Source organism: Coregonus lavaretus (genome assembly GCF_964263955.1).
Source record: "Coregonus lavaretus genome assembly, chromosome: 20".
Lineage (NCBI taxonomy): Eukaryota > Metazoa > Chordata > Actinopteri > Salmoniformes > Salmonidae > Coregonus > Coregonus lavaretus.
Window position 1 is genome coordinate 4382643 of NC_140007.1, and position 12934 is coordinate 4395576.

General features: G+C 43.0%; 1 protein-coding gene across 1 annotated transcript in view; it reads right to left on the bottom strand.

Annotated features, from left to right (window-relative positions):
• Nucleotides 1-12934, bottom strand: part of LOC311148241 (zinc finger protein 704-like) — a 75629-nt gene that overhangs the window by 16107 nt on the left and 46588 nt on the right. The window contains exon 4 of the mRNA XM_084185140.1: nucleotides 6341-6579. Within this exon, the coding sequence (XP_084041266.1) occupies nucleotides 6341-6579 (239 nt within the window). The remainder of the gene's footprint in view (nucleotides 1-6340; nucleotides 6580-12934) is intronic.

Sequence of the window (12934 nt, forward strand, 5' to 3'; positions counted from 1 at the left end):
TTGTTGTCATTAAGCCATTTGCCACAACTTTTGAAGTATGCTTGGAGTCATTGTCCATTTGGAAGACCCATTTGCGACCAAGCTTTAACTTCCTGACTGATGTCTTGAGATGTTGCTTCAATATATCCACATATTTTTCCTTCCTCATGATGCCATCTATTTTGTGAAGTGCACCAGACCCTCCTGCAGCAAAGCACCCCCACAGCATGATGCTGCCACCCCCGTGCTTCACGGTTGGGATGGTGTTCTTCGGCTTGCAAGATACCCCCTTTTTCCTCCAAACTTAACAATGGTTAAGTTTATGGCCAAACAGTTATATTTTTGTTTCATCAGACCAGAGGACATTTCTCCAAAAAGTACGATCTTTGTCCCCATGTGCAGTTGCAAACCGTAGTCTGGCTTTTTTATGGTGGTTTTGGAGCAGTGGCTTCTTCCTTGCTGAGCAACCTTTCAGGTTATGTCGATATAGGACTTGTTTTACTGTGGATATACAGTGGGGAAAAAAAGTATTTAGTCAGCCACCAATTGTGCAAGTTCTCCCACTTAAAAAGATGAGAGAGGCCTGTAATTTTCATCATAGGTACACGTCAACTATGACAGACAAAATGAGAAAAAAAAATCCAGAAAATCACATTGTAGGATTTTTTATGAATTTATTGGCATATGATGGTGGAAAATAAGTATTTGGTCAATAACAAAAGTTTCTCAATACTTTGTTATATACCCTTTGTTGGCAATGACACAGGTCAAATGTTTTCTGTAAGTCTTCACAAGGTTTTCACACACTGTTGCTGGTATTTTGGCCCATTCCTCCATGCAGATCTCCTCTAGAGCAGTGATGTTTTGGGGCTGTCGCTGGGCAACACAGACTTTCAACTCCCTCCAAAGATTTTCTATGGGGTTGAGATCTGGAGACTGGCTAGGCCACTCCAGGACCTTGAAATGCTTCTTACGAAGCCACTCCTTCGTTGCCCGGGCGGTGTGTTTGGGATCATTGTCATGCTGAAAGACCCAACCACGTTTCATCTTCAATGCCCTTGCTGATGGAAGGAGGGTTTCACTCAAAATCTCACGATACATGGCCCCATTCATTCTTTCCTTTACACAGATCAGTCGTCCTGGTCCCTTTGCAGAAAAACAGCCCCAAAGCATGATGTTTCCAACCCCATGCTTCACAGTAGGTATGGTGTTCTTTGGATGCAACTCAGCATTCTTTGTCCTCCAAACATGACGAGTTGAGTTTTTACCAAAAAGTTATATTTTGGTTTCATCTGACCATATGACATTCTCCCAATCCTCTTCTGGATCATCCAAATGCACTTCAGACGGGCCTGGACATGTACTGGCTTAAGCAGGGGGACACGTCTCACACTGCAGGATTTGAGTCCCTGGCGGCGTAGTGTGTTACTGTTGGTAGGCTTTGTTACTTTGGTCCCAGCTCTCTGCAGGTCATTCACTAGGTCCCCCCGTGTGGTTCTGGGATTTTTGCTCACCGTTCTTGTGATCATTTTGACCCCACGGGGTGAGATCTTGCGTGGAGCCCCAGATCGAGGGAGATTATCAGTGGTCTTGTATGTCTTCCATTTCCTAATAATTGCTCCCACAGTTGATTTCTTCAAACCAAGCTGCTTACCTATTGCAGATTCAGTCTTCCCAGCCTGGTGCAGGTCTACAATTTTGTTTTTGGTGTCCTTTGACAGCTCTTTGGTCTTGGCCATTGTGGAGTTTGGAGTGTGACTGTTTGAGGTTGTGGACAGGTGTCTTTTATACTGATAACAAGTTCAAACAGGTGCCATTAATACAGGTAACGAGTGGAGGACAGAGGAGCCTCTTAAAGAAGAAGTTACAGGTCTGTGAGAGCCAGAAATCTTGCTTGTTTGTAGGTGACCAAATACTTATTTTCCACCATAATTTGCAAATAAATTCATTAAAAATCCTACAATGGGATTTTCTGGATTTTTTTTTCTCAATTTGTCTGTCATAGTTGACATGTACCTATGATGAAAATTACAGGCCTCTCTCATCTTTTTAAGTGGGAGAACTTGCACAATTGGTGGCTGACTAAATACTTTTTTTCCCCACTGTAGATACTTTTGTACCGTTTTCCTCCAGCATCTTCACAAGGTCCTTTGCTGTTGTTCTGGGATTGATTTGCACTTTTCGCACCAATGTACGTTCATATCTAGTAGACAGAACACGTCTCCTTCCTGAGCGGTATGATGGCTGCGTGGTCCCATGGTGTTTATACTTGCGTACTATTGTTTGTACAGATGAACGTGGTACCTTCAGGCATTTGGAAATTGCTCCCAAGGATGAACCAGACTTGTGGAGGTCTACAATTGTTTTTCTGAGGTCTTGGCTGATTTCTTTTGATTTTCCCATGATGTCAAGCAAAGAGGCACTGAGTTTGAAGGTAGGCCTTAAAATACATCCACAGGTACACCTCCAATTGACTCATTGTCAATTAGCCTATCAGAAGCTTCTAAAGCCATGATATCATTTTCTGGAATTTTCCAAGCTGTTTAAAGGCACAGTCAGCTTAGTGTATGTAAACTTCTGACCCACTGGAATTGTGATACTGTGAATTATAAGTGAAATAATCTGTAAACAATTGTTGGAAAAATTACTGGTGTCATGCACAAAGTAGATGTCCTAACCGACTTGCCAAAACTATAGTTTGTTAACAAGAAATTTGTGGAGTGGTTGAAAAATGAGTTTTAATGACTCCAACCTAAGTGTATGTAAACTTCCGACTTCAACCGTACAAATATGGACAAGCAATGACAGAGCGGCATGGACTAAGATACAGTAGAATGGTATAGAATACAGTATATACATATGAGATGAGTAGTGCAAGATATGTAAACATTATTAAAGTGGCTAGTGTTCCATTTCTTAAAGTGGCCAGTGATTTCAATAGGCAGCAGCAGCCTATAATGTGCTAGTGATGGCTATTTAACAGTCTGATGGCCTTGAGATAGAAGCTGTTTTTCATTCTCTCGGTCCCAGCTTTGATACCGCCTGGTATAGAGGTCCTGGATGGCAGGAAGGTTGGCCCCAGTGATGTACTGGGCCGTACGCACTACCCTCTGTAGCGCCTTGCGGTCGGAGGCCTAGCAATTGCCATACCAGGCGGTGATGCAACCAGTCAGGATGCTCTCGATTGTGCAGCTGTAGAACTTTTTGAGGATCTGAGGACCCATGCCAAATCTTTTCAGTCTCCTGAGGGGGAATAGGCGTTGTCGTGCTCTCTTCATGACTGTCTTGGTGTGTTTGGCCCATGATAGTTTGTTGGTGATGTGGACACCAAGGAACTTGAAGCTCTCAACCTGCTCCACTACAGCCCTGTAGATGAGAATGGGGGCGTGCTCGGCCCTCCTTTTCCTTTATTCCACGATCATCTCCTTTGTATTGATCACGTTGAGTGAGAGGTTGTTGTCCTGGCACTACTGACATGCGCGCACACACACACACACACACGCACGCGCGTGCACACACACTGACGTTCAACCTCTCAACAACAAAAGGCTATTATTTAGAAAGCTGTTATCCTCCTCAAATCTAGAAGAAAATACTTTTTTTCCTCACATGCTGGTTTAAAAACCAGCAATAGTGGACAGAACACAAATTGGGTTATTTTTTAACCAGCCAGTCGGGTCACTTAGTTGGGTCATTGAGCTATGATCCACTCAGTCAGATCAGAAGACTGGAGGCATGGCTTAGTAGGGGTGTGCCAATCTGAAAGCCACTTCCCAATAGACCACGCCTCCTGAAAAGAACCTATGGATTTCATAAAAAAATACCCATCTGCTGGGTCAACCCAACATGAAATTGAATAAAAACACAACTGAAGGTTAAATTAACCCATGTTTGGGTAATCCAAAGGCATGTCGTATTGGCAGTGTGGCTTTCAGATGGCTTTTTTTCCCCACCCATGACAGTACATTTCATTCATGTTAAGTTTGTACACTGCAAATTTCAATTTTCCTTCACTATTTTTGCACATTACATATTTAAATCTAACATTTATAACATTATTTAACTATAACAAACTGGTAACTATACCAACATTGGGATATGCATAGGCACTTAAGGAACTCATACGCTTGTGTAAACCTTATTAAAGCTACAAAAGTGTCAGTGCTTAACCATCACAAGTTTTGACAACACAACAGAACAGATTAACCGGAATGACATTTGCTCTCACGGGTCACCAAAAATAACTATCGGAAAGCCCGCACCTACTAAGCCACACCTCCAGTCTCCCAGTGTATCATAGCTCAATAACCCAGTATCAACAACCCAACTTAAAGAAAACAATGGGTTGTTTGTGACCCAACTGGCTGGGTCAAAATAACCCAACGTGTTCTGTCCAATATTTACCAAAATTGGGTTGTTTTTAACCCAGCATTTTTTAGACTGCAGAATCTAAAAACATAGACAGAGCTATGTTTTTTCAGACTTATTTTCCCAGGCAGCGTGCAGATCTCAGAGGTAGGTAGTGGAGGGAGAGATGTGTTGGGACCTGCATCAGTACTAATGACAGGTTAGTGGGCGTTGGCTCTCTACCTATCAACAGCTTCCAGAAAGGGAGGGAAAGAGGGAGGGGAGAAAGAGCGACTTTAAAATACAAACTATAGAACAGGTTTATCAGCGGCTGATCAATTTAACCCTTTTAACAGTCTATATTCTTATGCAATCCCTTATTCTTTGCAGTGAAGACATCACATGCACTGTGAAACATACTGTATGAAACACACCCAAAGGTAAATCTGCAGCGTCTCAACAAACAATCACAAATAATGCCCAAAGTGTTTTTCTTCCATCTTAACATTATTACAGCAATACTCGGGTGATTAACACAGTTCCTAAGCCTCTTATAGTACACTACTCTACACAGTCAGATACACTGCAGCTACTCTACTGTATACCCAGACTTACTGCTGCCTGCCATTCAGGACTTAGCTAGGCCTCTGGTCTTGGCCTACTACACTGAACCACCACAGTAAACTAACTGCCTGTTAGGTTTGCCCAGGGCAGGTTTATATACAAGTCATCCAAACTGTAATTACTTTATCTATTGCATGCATGTCAGTGCAAGCCTTATTGAGATGGCCTCCCAAGGCTTTGCATACTGTTGATTTAATATTTACTGTGTGTCTAGCATTGTCTAATGTTATGTCACATCTTAACAAGCGAGGTTTGGCTGAAGAATGGACGTGAAACATGAAAATACATTATATTTGATGGATGACTTGACTAATAGAGCACAGTCTTTTGGTACTGTAACACAGCTTAATCATAATTCAGTTCAAGTGCTTAGTGATGGGAATGCTACAATGTGTTTGTCATATTCTGGTGAAGCTAGTCAGTGAGTGTAGTCCAATCTAGAATATTTTCATTCACTATCACTTTTTCTTCATTTCCTTTCAGGATATTGTCTTTCTATAGCCTGGCCTGCTGCATGCTGTATGATCTTATGTGTTCCAGCCGACATGGTCTCTGTTACCTCTGGGATAGGCCTACAGGCCAGTGAGTTGGACCTACACACTCATATCTGAGCCCCCTCCAGTCTCTGAGATATTCTTCTCTCCCTCTCAGCTTGCTGCAGATGAAGCCTCACACTCCCCCCTTTTACTCCTCTCCTACTTCACCTTACAAACTCTCTCTTCACTCCCCTCTCCTCCCACATCCCAAAACTAATTTTACTCCTTCCTCATCCCTAATCTGTTTTTACAAACTCTCCTCCCCCTCCAAACTCTCTTTTTACACACCTCCTCCTTCCTCCCCGTCCTAACTCCCACCTCTTCCTCTTGGAGATGAGTGAGGGGGCTTATGGCTCTTCTTGATAATGAAACCACATTTATGTCTTGGAAGGTTTCCACTGTATGAAAAGACAGGGGAAGAAAAAAAGAGAGAGAGGAAAAGAGAGAGCGAGAACACACTCCATCACGCTCAGAGGCGTATAGGTTGACAGACCTTGTTGTCTCAGGGCCAAGTCAGTGTCATAAGATCCTAAATTACATTAGCACTGTGTTTTGAGATAATTTTCCAGAGGGGTTTCAGAGGCCCCCTTGAATTAGCAAAACGACACTCTAGGGCAGCGATTCCTAAATTGATGGGAGCCACTTTTGGCCCATGGCCAATTTCTAATGAGTCGCAGCTTAGGGTTGGTTGTGGCTACAAATACTGTTCTCATCTGAAGGATCACAAGAAACAAGTAACTGGACTGGATAAATCAAATAGCTGTGATCTATGAACTCCTTGGACATAAGTATAGAAGGATGTTCAGTAGCATTAGGATGAAGCCTCATCCTAAGCCCCTGACCCCCAGTTGTACCTTCCGCTTCCGGGGTATGGGGTCCTCAAACAAGAAGTGCGTGCTCTCTTTGACGTCGTCGATGACATTATCACCCTGGGAGGAGAGCAGGAAGCTCTTGCTGGCATCGTTGGAGAGAGGCGGGGACGGTGTGGAGGGCACTGATTGGTCGCTGGTGTCCCAGCTCCAGTTGCCACTGGTGGAGCTGCTGTAGCTAGTTGACAGCACCTCCTTCCACCCTCTGCTGGCTGGCTCCGGAACTGCAGTTGGAGACAGATGATGGCCAGTCAGTACCATCAAAACCAGGGAGGCATTAATTCACTTTATAGCTTTAATTAACTTCTTTACTTCATACTCTAGAATCATTTTTATACAATGTTTTTTGGCAACATTGTTAATGCAACATTTGAATGGAGGTTTATATTGAACGTCCATCCATCCATAGGAAAACAGCCTCACTCTCCAGCAGCGTTGGCCAACAAACCCCTCCACTGCAATATGGTATTTTGACCGCTTCACTAATACAGATCCTTATACAGATCCTATAACAAGGCCATAATCACATTGCCTTATAGTGAAACACAATGAAAAACAAGAGGTAAAGCCTTCCAAGCAGGATGAGCTGTGTGTTGGAGATTAACTCATATTAATCAATAACTGACTGGTCCATGGAGGCTAGTGTAGATGAGGAGGATCCTACAGAGAATAGAGACACAGGAGTTCACATAGTTCTATATGTTGTCTCAGGGGAGACTAACCCCATAACCCCTGAAGAGATGTATTCAGCACATGACACTAGGGGGAAGAAAATACGATATTGGAGGTAAACAGGTACATTTTACATTTACATTTTAGTCATTTAGCAGACGCTCTTATCCAGAGCGACTTACATGAGCAATTAGGGTTAAGTGCCTTGCTTAAGGGCACAGACAGATTTTTCACCTAGTTGGCTTGGGGATTAGAACCAGCGACCTTTCGGTTACTGGCACAACGCTCTTACCCACTAAGCACATTTCAATCATGTATGAAAAGAGTATGATGACATTTCTGATTAATTATGAAACATGAATACATATTTGCCCTCTCTCCCCACATATTGTACAGTACACCCCCATCCCCTAATATTTTGTGGATTTACCCATTTTAATAAATAACTGAAATAAACTGTGGAGATGGGGCCAAGAGGGGTTAAATATATACCGTCGATTTATGGAAGGGGGAAGAAAACTCACACAATGTTAATGACCCAGCCACACATAACCCTAATGTGTGTTTCAGTACAGTGGCTAGTTACCAGCCCTCATCTCCTCACCCCAGAGTTGTGACCAGAACAATAATAAACATCAGGGGAAAACGGATGTTGATTTAGTGGTACAGTAGGTTTATAGGGTTGCTTGCCAGTCGCTCCAAGTAAATACATTTTGAAAATGTTACAAAACTATGCATTATTAATAGCTAGCTAGCTAGCTAGGAAGCGGGCTACAGCAGGCCACTGTGTGTAGGCTAATGAGCATTTGTAGATAACAGCAATGGAAGAGGGTGAAATTATTTACTGATCCAGCTGTCAGAAAAGGGAGAGAGTAGGTGAACTAGTGGGGCAGGTAATTTGTGGGAGGACATTATTACATTTGACATTTTAGTCATTTCGCAGACGCTCTGGACTTACATTATGAAACGATTATCCAGATCTAATCCCTAGAGAGGAAAACTATGAAGACTGTAATAATACGGAGCCTATTTCTTTCTTTCTCTGTCCTCAGATATAGATCACTGTGAAAGCCTGTCTGCATACTTCAGAAAGTATTCACACACCTTTACTTATTCCACATTTTGTTGTGTTACAGCCTGAATTTAAAATGGATTAAATTGAGATTTGTTTGTCACTGGCTTACACACAATACCACATAACGTCAAAGTGGAATTATGTTTTTAGAAATGTTTACAAATTAAATTAAAAATTAAAAGCTGAAATGTCTTCAGTCAATAAGTATTTAACCCCTTTGTCATGGAAAGCCTAAATGTCCCATAATAACTTGCATGGACTCAGTCTGTGTGCAATAATAGTGTTTAACATGATTTTTGAATGACTACCTCATCTCTGTACCCCACACATACAATTATCTGTAAGGTCCCTCAGTCGAGCAGTGAATTTCAAACACAGATTCAACCACAAAGACCAGGGAGGTTTTCCAATGCCTCGCAAAGAAGGGCACCTATTGGTAGATGGGTAAAAACACAAAAAGCAGACATTGAATATCCCTTTGAGCATGGTGAAGTTATTAATTACACTTTGGACCGGAAGTCCCATGGGACGGCTCACAATTGGCCCAGCATAGTCCGGGTTAGGCCGGGGGGATTTCCTTGGCTCATCGTGCTCTAGCAACGCCTTATGACGGGCAGGGTGTCTGCAAGATGACTCCGGTCGTCAGTTGGACGATGTTTCCTCCAACACATTGGTGTGGCTGGCTTCCAGGTTAAGCGATCAGTGTGTTAAGAAGCAGCGCGGCTTGGCAGGTCATGTTTTGGAAGATGCATGTCTCTCGACCTTCGCCTCTCCCAAGTCCGTTAGGGAGTTGCAGCAATGAGAAAAAACCGTAACTACCAATTGGATATCACGAAATGGGGGTAAAAAAACAGTTACTGAGTTTAATGGCTGTGATAGGAAAAAACTGAGGATGGATCAAAAACATTGTAGTTAGTCCACAATACTAACCTAATTGACAGAGTGAAAAGAAGGAAGCCAGTACAGAATACAAATATCCTGTTTGCAACAAGGCACTAAAGGTATAGTGCAAAAAATGTTTTTGGGGCTACTCCAATACAACACATTACTGAGTACCACTCTCCATATTTTCAAGCATAGTGGTGGCAGCATCATGTTATGGGTTTGCTTGTAATCGTTAAGGACTAGGGAGTTTTTCAGGATAAAAAAATTTACGGAATGGAGCTACATTTACATTTACATTAACGTCATTTAGCAGACGCTCTTATCCAGAGCGACTTACAAATTGGTGCATTCACCTTATAGCCAGTGGGATAACCATTTTACAATATGTTTTTTTTTTTTTTTTTTTCTTTCTTTGGGGTGGGGTAAGAGGGGGTAGGAGGATTACTTTATCCTATCCCAGGTATTCCTTAAAGAGGTGGGGTTTCAAGTGTCTCCGGAAGGTGGTGAGTGACTCCGCTGTCCTGGCGTCGTGAGGGAGCTTGTTCCACCATTGGGGTGCCAGAGCAGCGAACAGTTTTGACTGGGCTGAGCGGGAACTGTGCTTCCGCAGAGGTAGGGGGGCCAGCAGGCCAGAGGTGGATGAACGCAATGCCCTCGTTTGGGTGTAGGGACTGATCAGAGCCTGAAGGTACGGAGGTGTCGTTCCCCTCACAGCTCCGTAGGCAAGCACCATGGTCTTGTAGCAGATGCAAGATTCAACTAAGCACTGGCAAAATCCTAGAGGAATACTTGGTTCAGTCTGCTTTCCACCAGACACTGGGAGAAGAATGTACCTTTCAGCAGGACAATAACCTAAAACACAAGGCCAAATCTACACTGGAGTTGCTTACCAAGAAGACAGTGAGTTGCAGTTTTGACTTAAATCTGCTTCAAAATCTATAGCAAGACCTGAAAATGGTTGTCTAGCAATGATCAACAACCAATTTGACAGAGCTTGAAGAATTTTTGTAATAATAATGGGCAAATGTTGCACAATCCAGGTGTGGAAAGCTCTTACAGACTTACCCAGAAAGACTCACAGCTGTAATCCCTGCCAAAGGTGATTCTAACATGTATTGACTCAGGGGTGTGAATAGTTAAGTAAATTCGATATTTCTGTATTTCTTTTTCAATAAAACATAATTTTTTCCTAAAGATATGTTTTCACTTTGTCATTCTCAACTGAACATGACCTTTTTGTCCAGTTGTGAGCTCTCCAATCTATTCTATTTGATTGTCACTCTTTCTCAGCATATCACCATGTGAACCCATTTTGCAGCTTATCACCATGGCATGCATCACCAATCTAGCCAGTATGATGGCATTACTGGCCTAATGGGCATGTGCAATGCGCCCCTTGTCATTGTACATCTGAAGCAGATAATAGCCAAGCTCATACATTGTTTGCATATTATTGAACTCTTAGAAAAAAGGGTTCCAAACGGGTTATTTGCGGAGGTATAGGGTTCTACTAAGAACCGTTTTGATCTGAAGAACCCTTTTTGGAAGACAGGGGCTCTTTGTAAGGCAAAGGGTTCAACCTAGAACCTGTAGCCCTTTCCTGCAGTTAAATTACCTAGCCAGTATGAAAATGTATGCACTCACTAACTGTAAGTCGCTCTGGATAAGAGCGTCTGCTAAAATGACTAAAATGTAAATGTAAAATGTAGTGGCCGCGTGGGTGGAATGTTAGTCATATTTTTCATAATTTCATAATTTATAAACATTATTTCAAAAAAACTGCTGAAAATCCAGTTTCTTTGTCAAACAGTTTTGTTATAGTTCAGTCTTCTGTGATGTACAGTACCAGTCAAAAGTTTGGACACACCAACTCATTCAAGGGTTCTTTATTTTTACTATTTTCTACATTGTAGAATAATACTGAAGATGTCAAAACTATGAAATAACACATATGGAATCATGTAGTAACCCAAAAAGTTAAACAAATTAAAATATATTTTATATTTGAGATTCTTCAAAGTAGCCACCCTTTGCCTTGACGACAGCTTTGCACACTCTTGGCATTCTCTCAACTAGCTTCATGAGGAATGCTTTTCCAACAGTCTTGAAGGAGTTCCCACATATGCTGAGCACTTGTTGGCTGCTTTTCCTTCACTCTGCGGTCCAACTCATCCCAAACCATCTCAATTGGGTTGAGGTCGGGTGATTGTGGAGGCCAGGTCATCTGATGCAGCGCCATCACTCTCCTTCTTGGTCAAATGTCTCCGTGGAGCTGAGAGAAATGTTTGCAAGAAATGTTTGCAGTTTTAAAGCTAATTTCCTGAAATTGTATTCATTTTGCCATGGCTAATGCTGTGTTTTAACTATACTGCTAAATTAATTGTTTTGGGAATTTTCAATTCTCCCTGGCTGTCTAGCTTTTATTTCTGTCATTGTTGGTTCTCAAAGATCATATTATTAAAAAAATATATAGGTCCATTATCTTTTCTACATCCTTTATACAGGGCCTTCAGAAAGTATTCACACCCCTTGACTTATACCACATTTTGTTGTGTTACAGCCTGAATTCAAAATGGATAAATAGATTGTTTTTTCTCACCCATCTACACACAATACCCCATAATGACAAAGTGAAAACAAGTTTTTAGAAATTCTTGCAAATGTATTGAAAATGAAATACATAAATATCTAATTTACGCAAGTATTCACACCACAGAGTCAATATTTTGTAGAAGCATCTTTGGCAGCGATTACAGCTGTCTTTCTCATTAAGTCTCTAAGAGCTTTCCACACCTGGATTGTGCAACATTTGCCCATTATTATTTAAACAATTCTTCAAGCTCTTTCAAAATGGTTGTTGATCATTGTTAGACAACCATTTTCAGTTCTGGCAATAGATTTTTAAGTAGATTTAAGTCAAAACTGCAACTCTGTGTCACGATCGTCGAGGAGTGAAGGAGACCAAGGCGCAGCGTGTGAAACGAACATGGTACTTTATTAAGTTAAAGCACGACAAAACAACAAATCAAAGCGACGAATGTGAAGTCCAATAGTGACAAAGACTAAACAGGAACAATAACCCACAATGCCCACAGGAAAACATGCAGTATAAATATGGCTCCCAATCAGAGATAACGAGCCGACAGCTGACACTCGTTACCTCCGATTGGGAGTCAATGACCAAACCTAGAAATAAACGTGACAGAAATGCAAACATAGAAAATCACCCAAAACCCAACAAAACACAATACACCCTGGCTCAAATACAAAAGTCCCGGAGCCAGAGTGTTACAGTACCCCCCCCTAAAGGTGCGCACTCCGGGCGCACCAGCATACAGTCTCGGGGAGGGTCTGGGTGGGCGTCTGTCCACGGTGGCGGTTCTGGCCCTGGTCGTGGTCCCCACCCCACCTTAGTCACCACCCGCTTACTTACTCCACCTGGATTTAGGGGCAGCACCGGGCTAAGGGACAGCACCTGGCTAAGGGGCGGATCCTGGCTGGCTGGCTCTGGCGGATCCTGGCTGGACGGCTCATGGCAGGCTGAAGGATCTGGCTGCTCATGGCTGGCTGACGGATCTGGCTGCTCATGGCTGGCTGACGGATCTGGCTGCTCATGGCTGGCCGACGGATCTGGCTGCTCATGGCTGGCCGACGGATCTGGCTGCTCATGGCTGGCCGACGGATCTGGCTGCTCATGGCTGGCCGACGGATCTGGCTGCTCATGGCTGGCGGAAGGCTCTGGCTGATCCTGTCTGGCGGAAGGCTCTGGCTGATCCTGTCTGGCAGAAGGCTCTGGCTGATCCTGTCTGGCAGAAGGCTCTGGCTGATCCTGTCTGGCAGAAGGCTCTGGCTGATCCTGTCTGGCGGAAGGCTCTGGCTGATCCTGTCTGGCGGAAGGCTCTAGCGGCTCTGGTCTGGCGGACGGCTCTGATGGCTCATGGCAGACG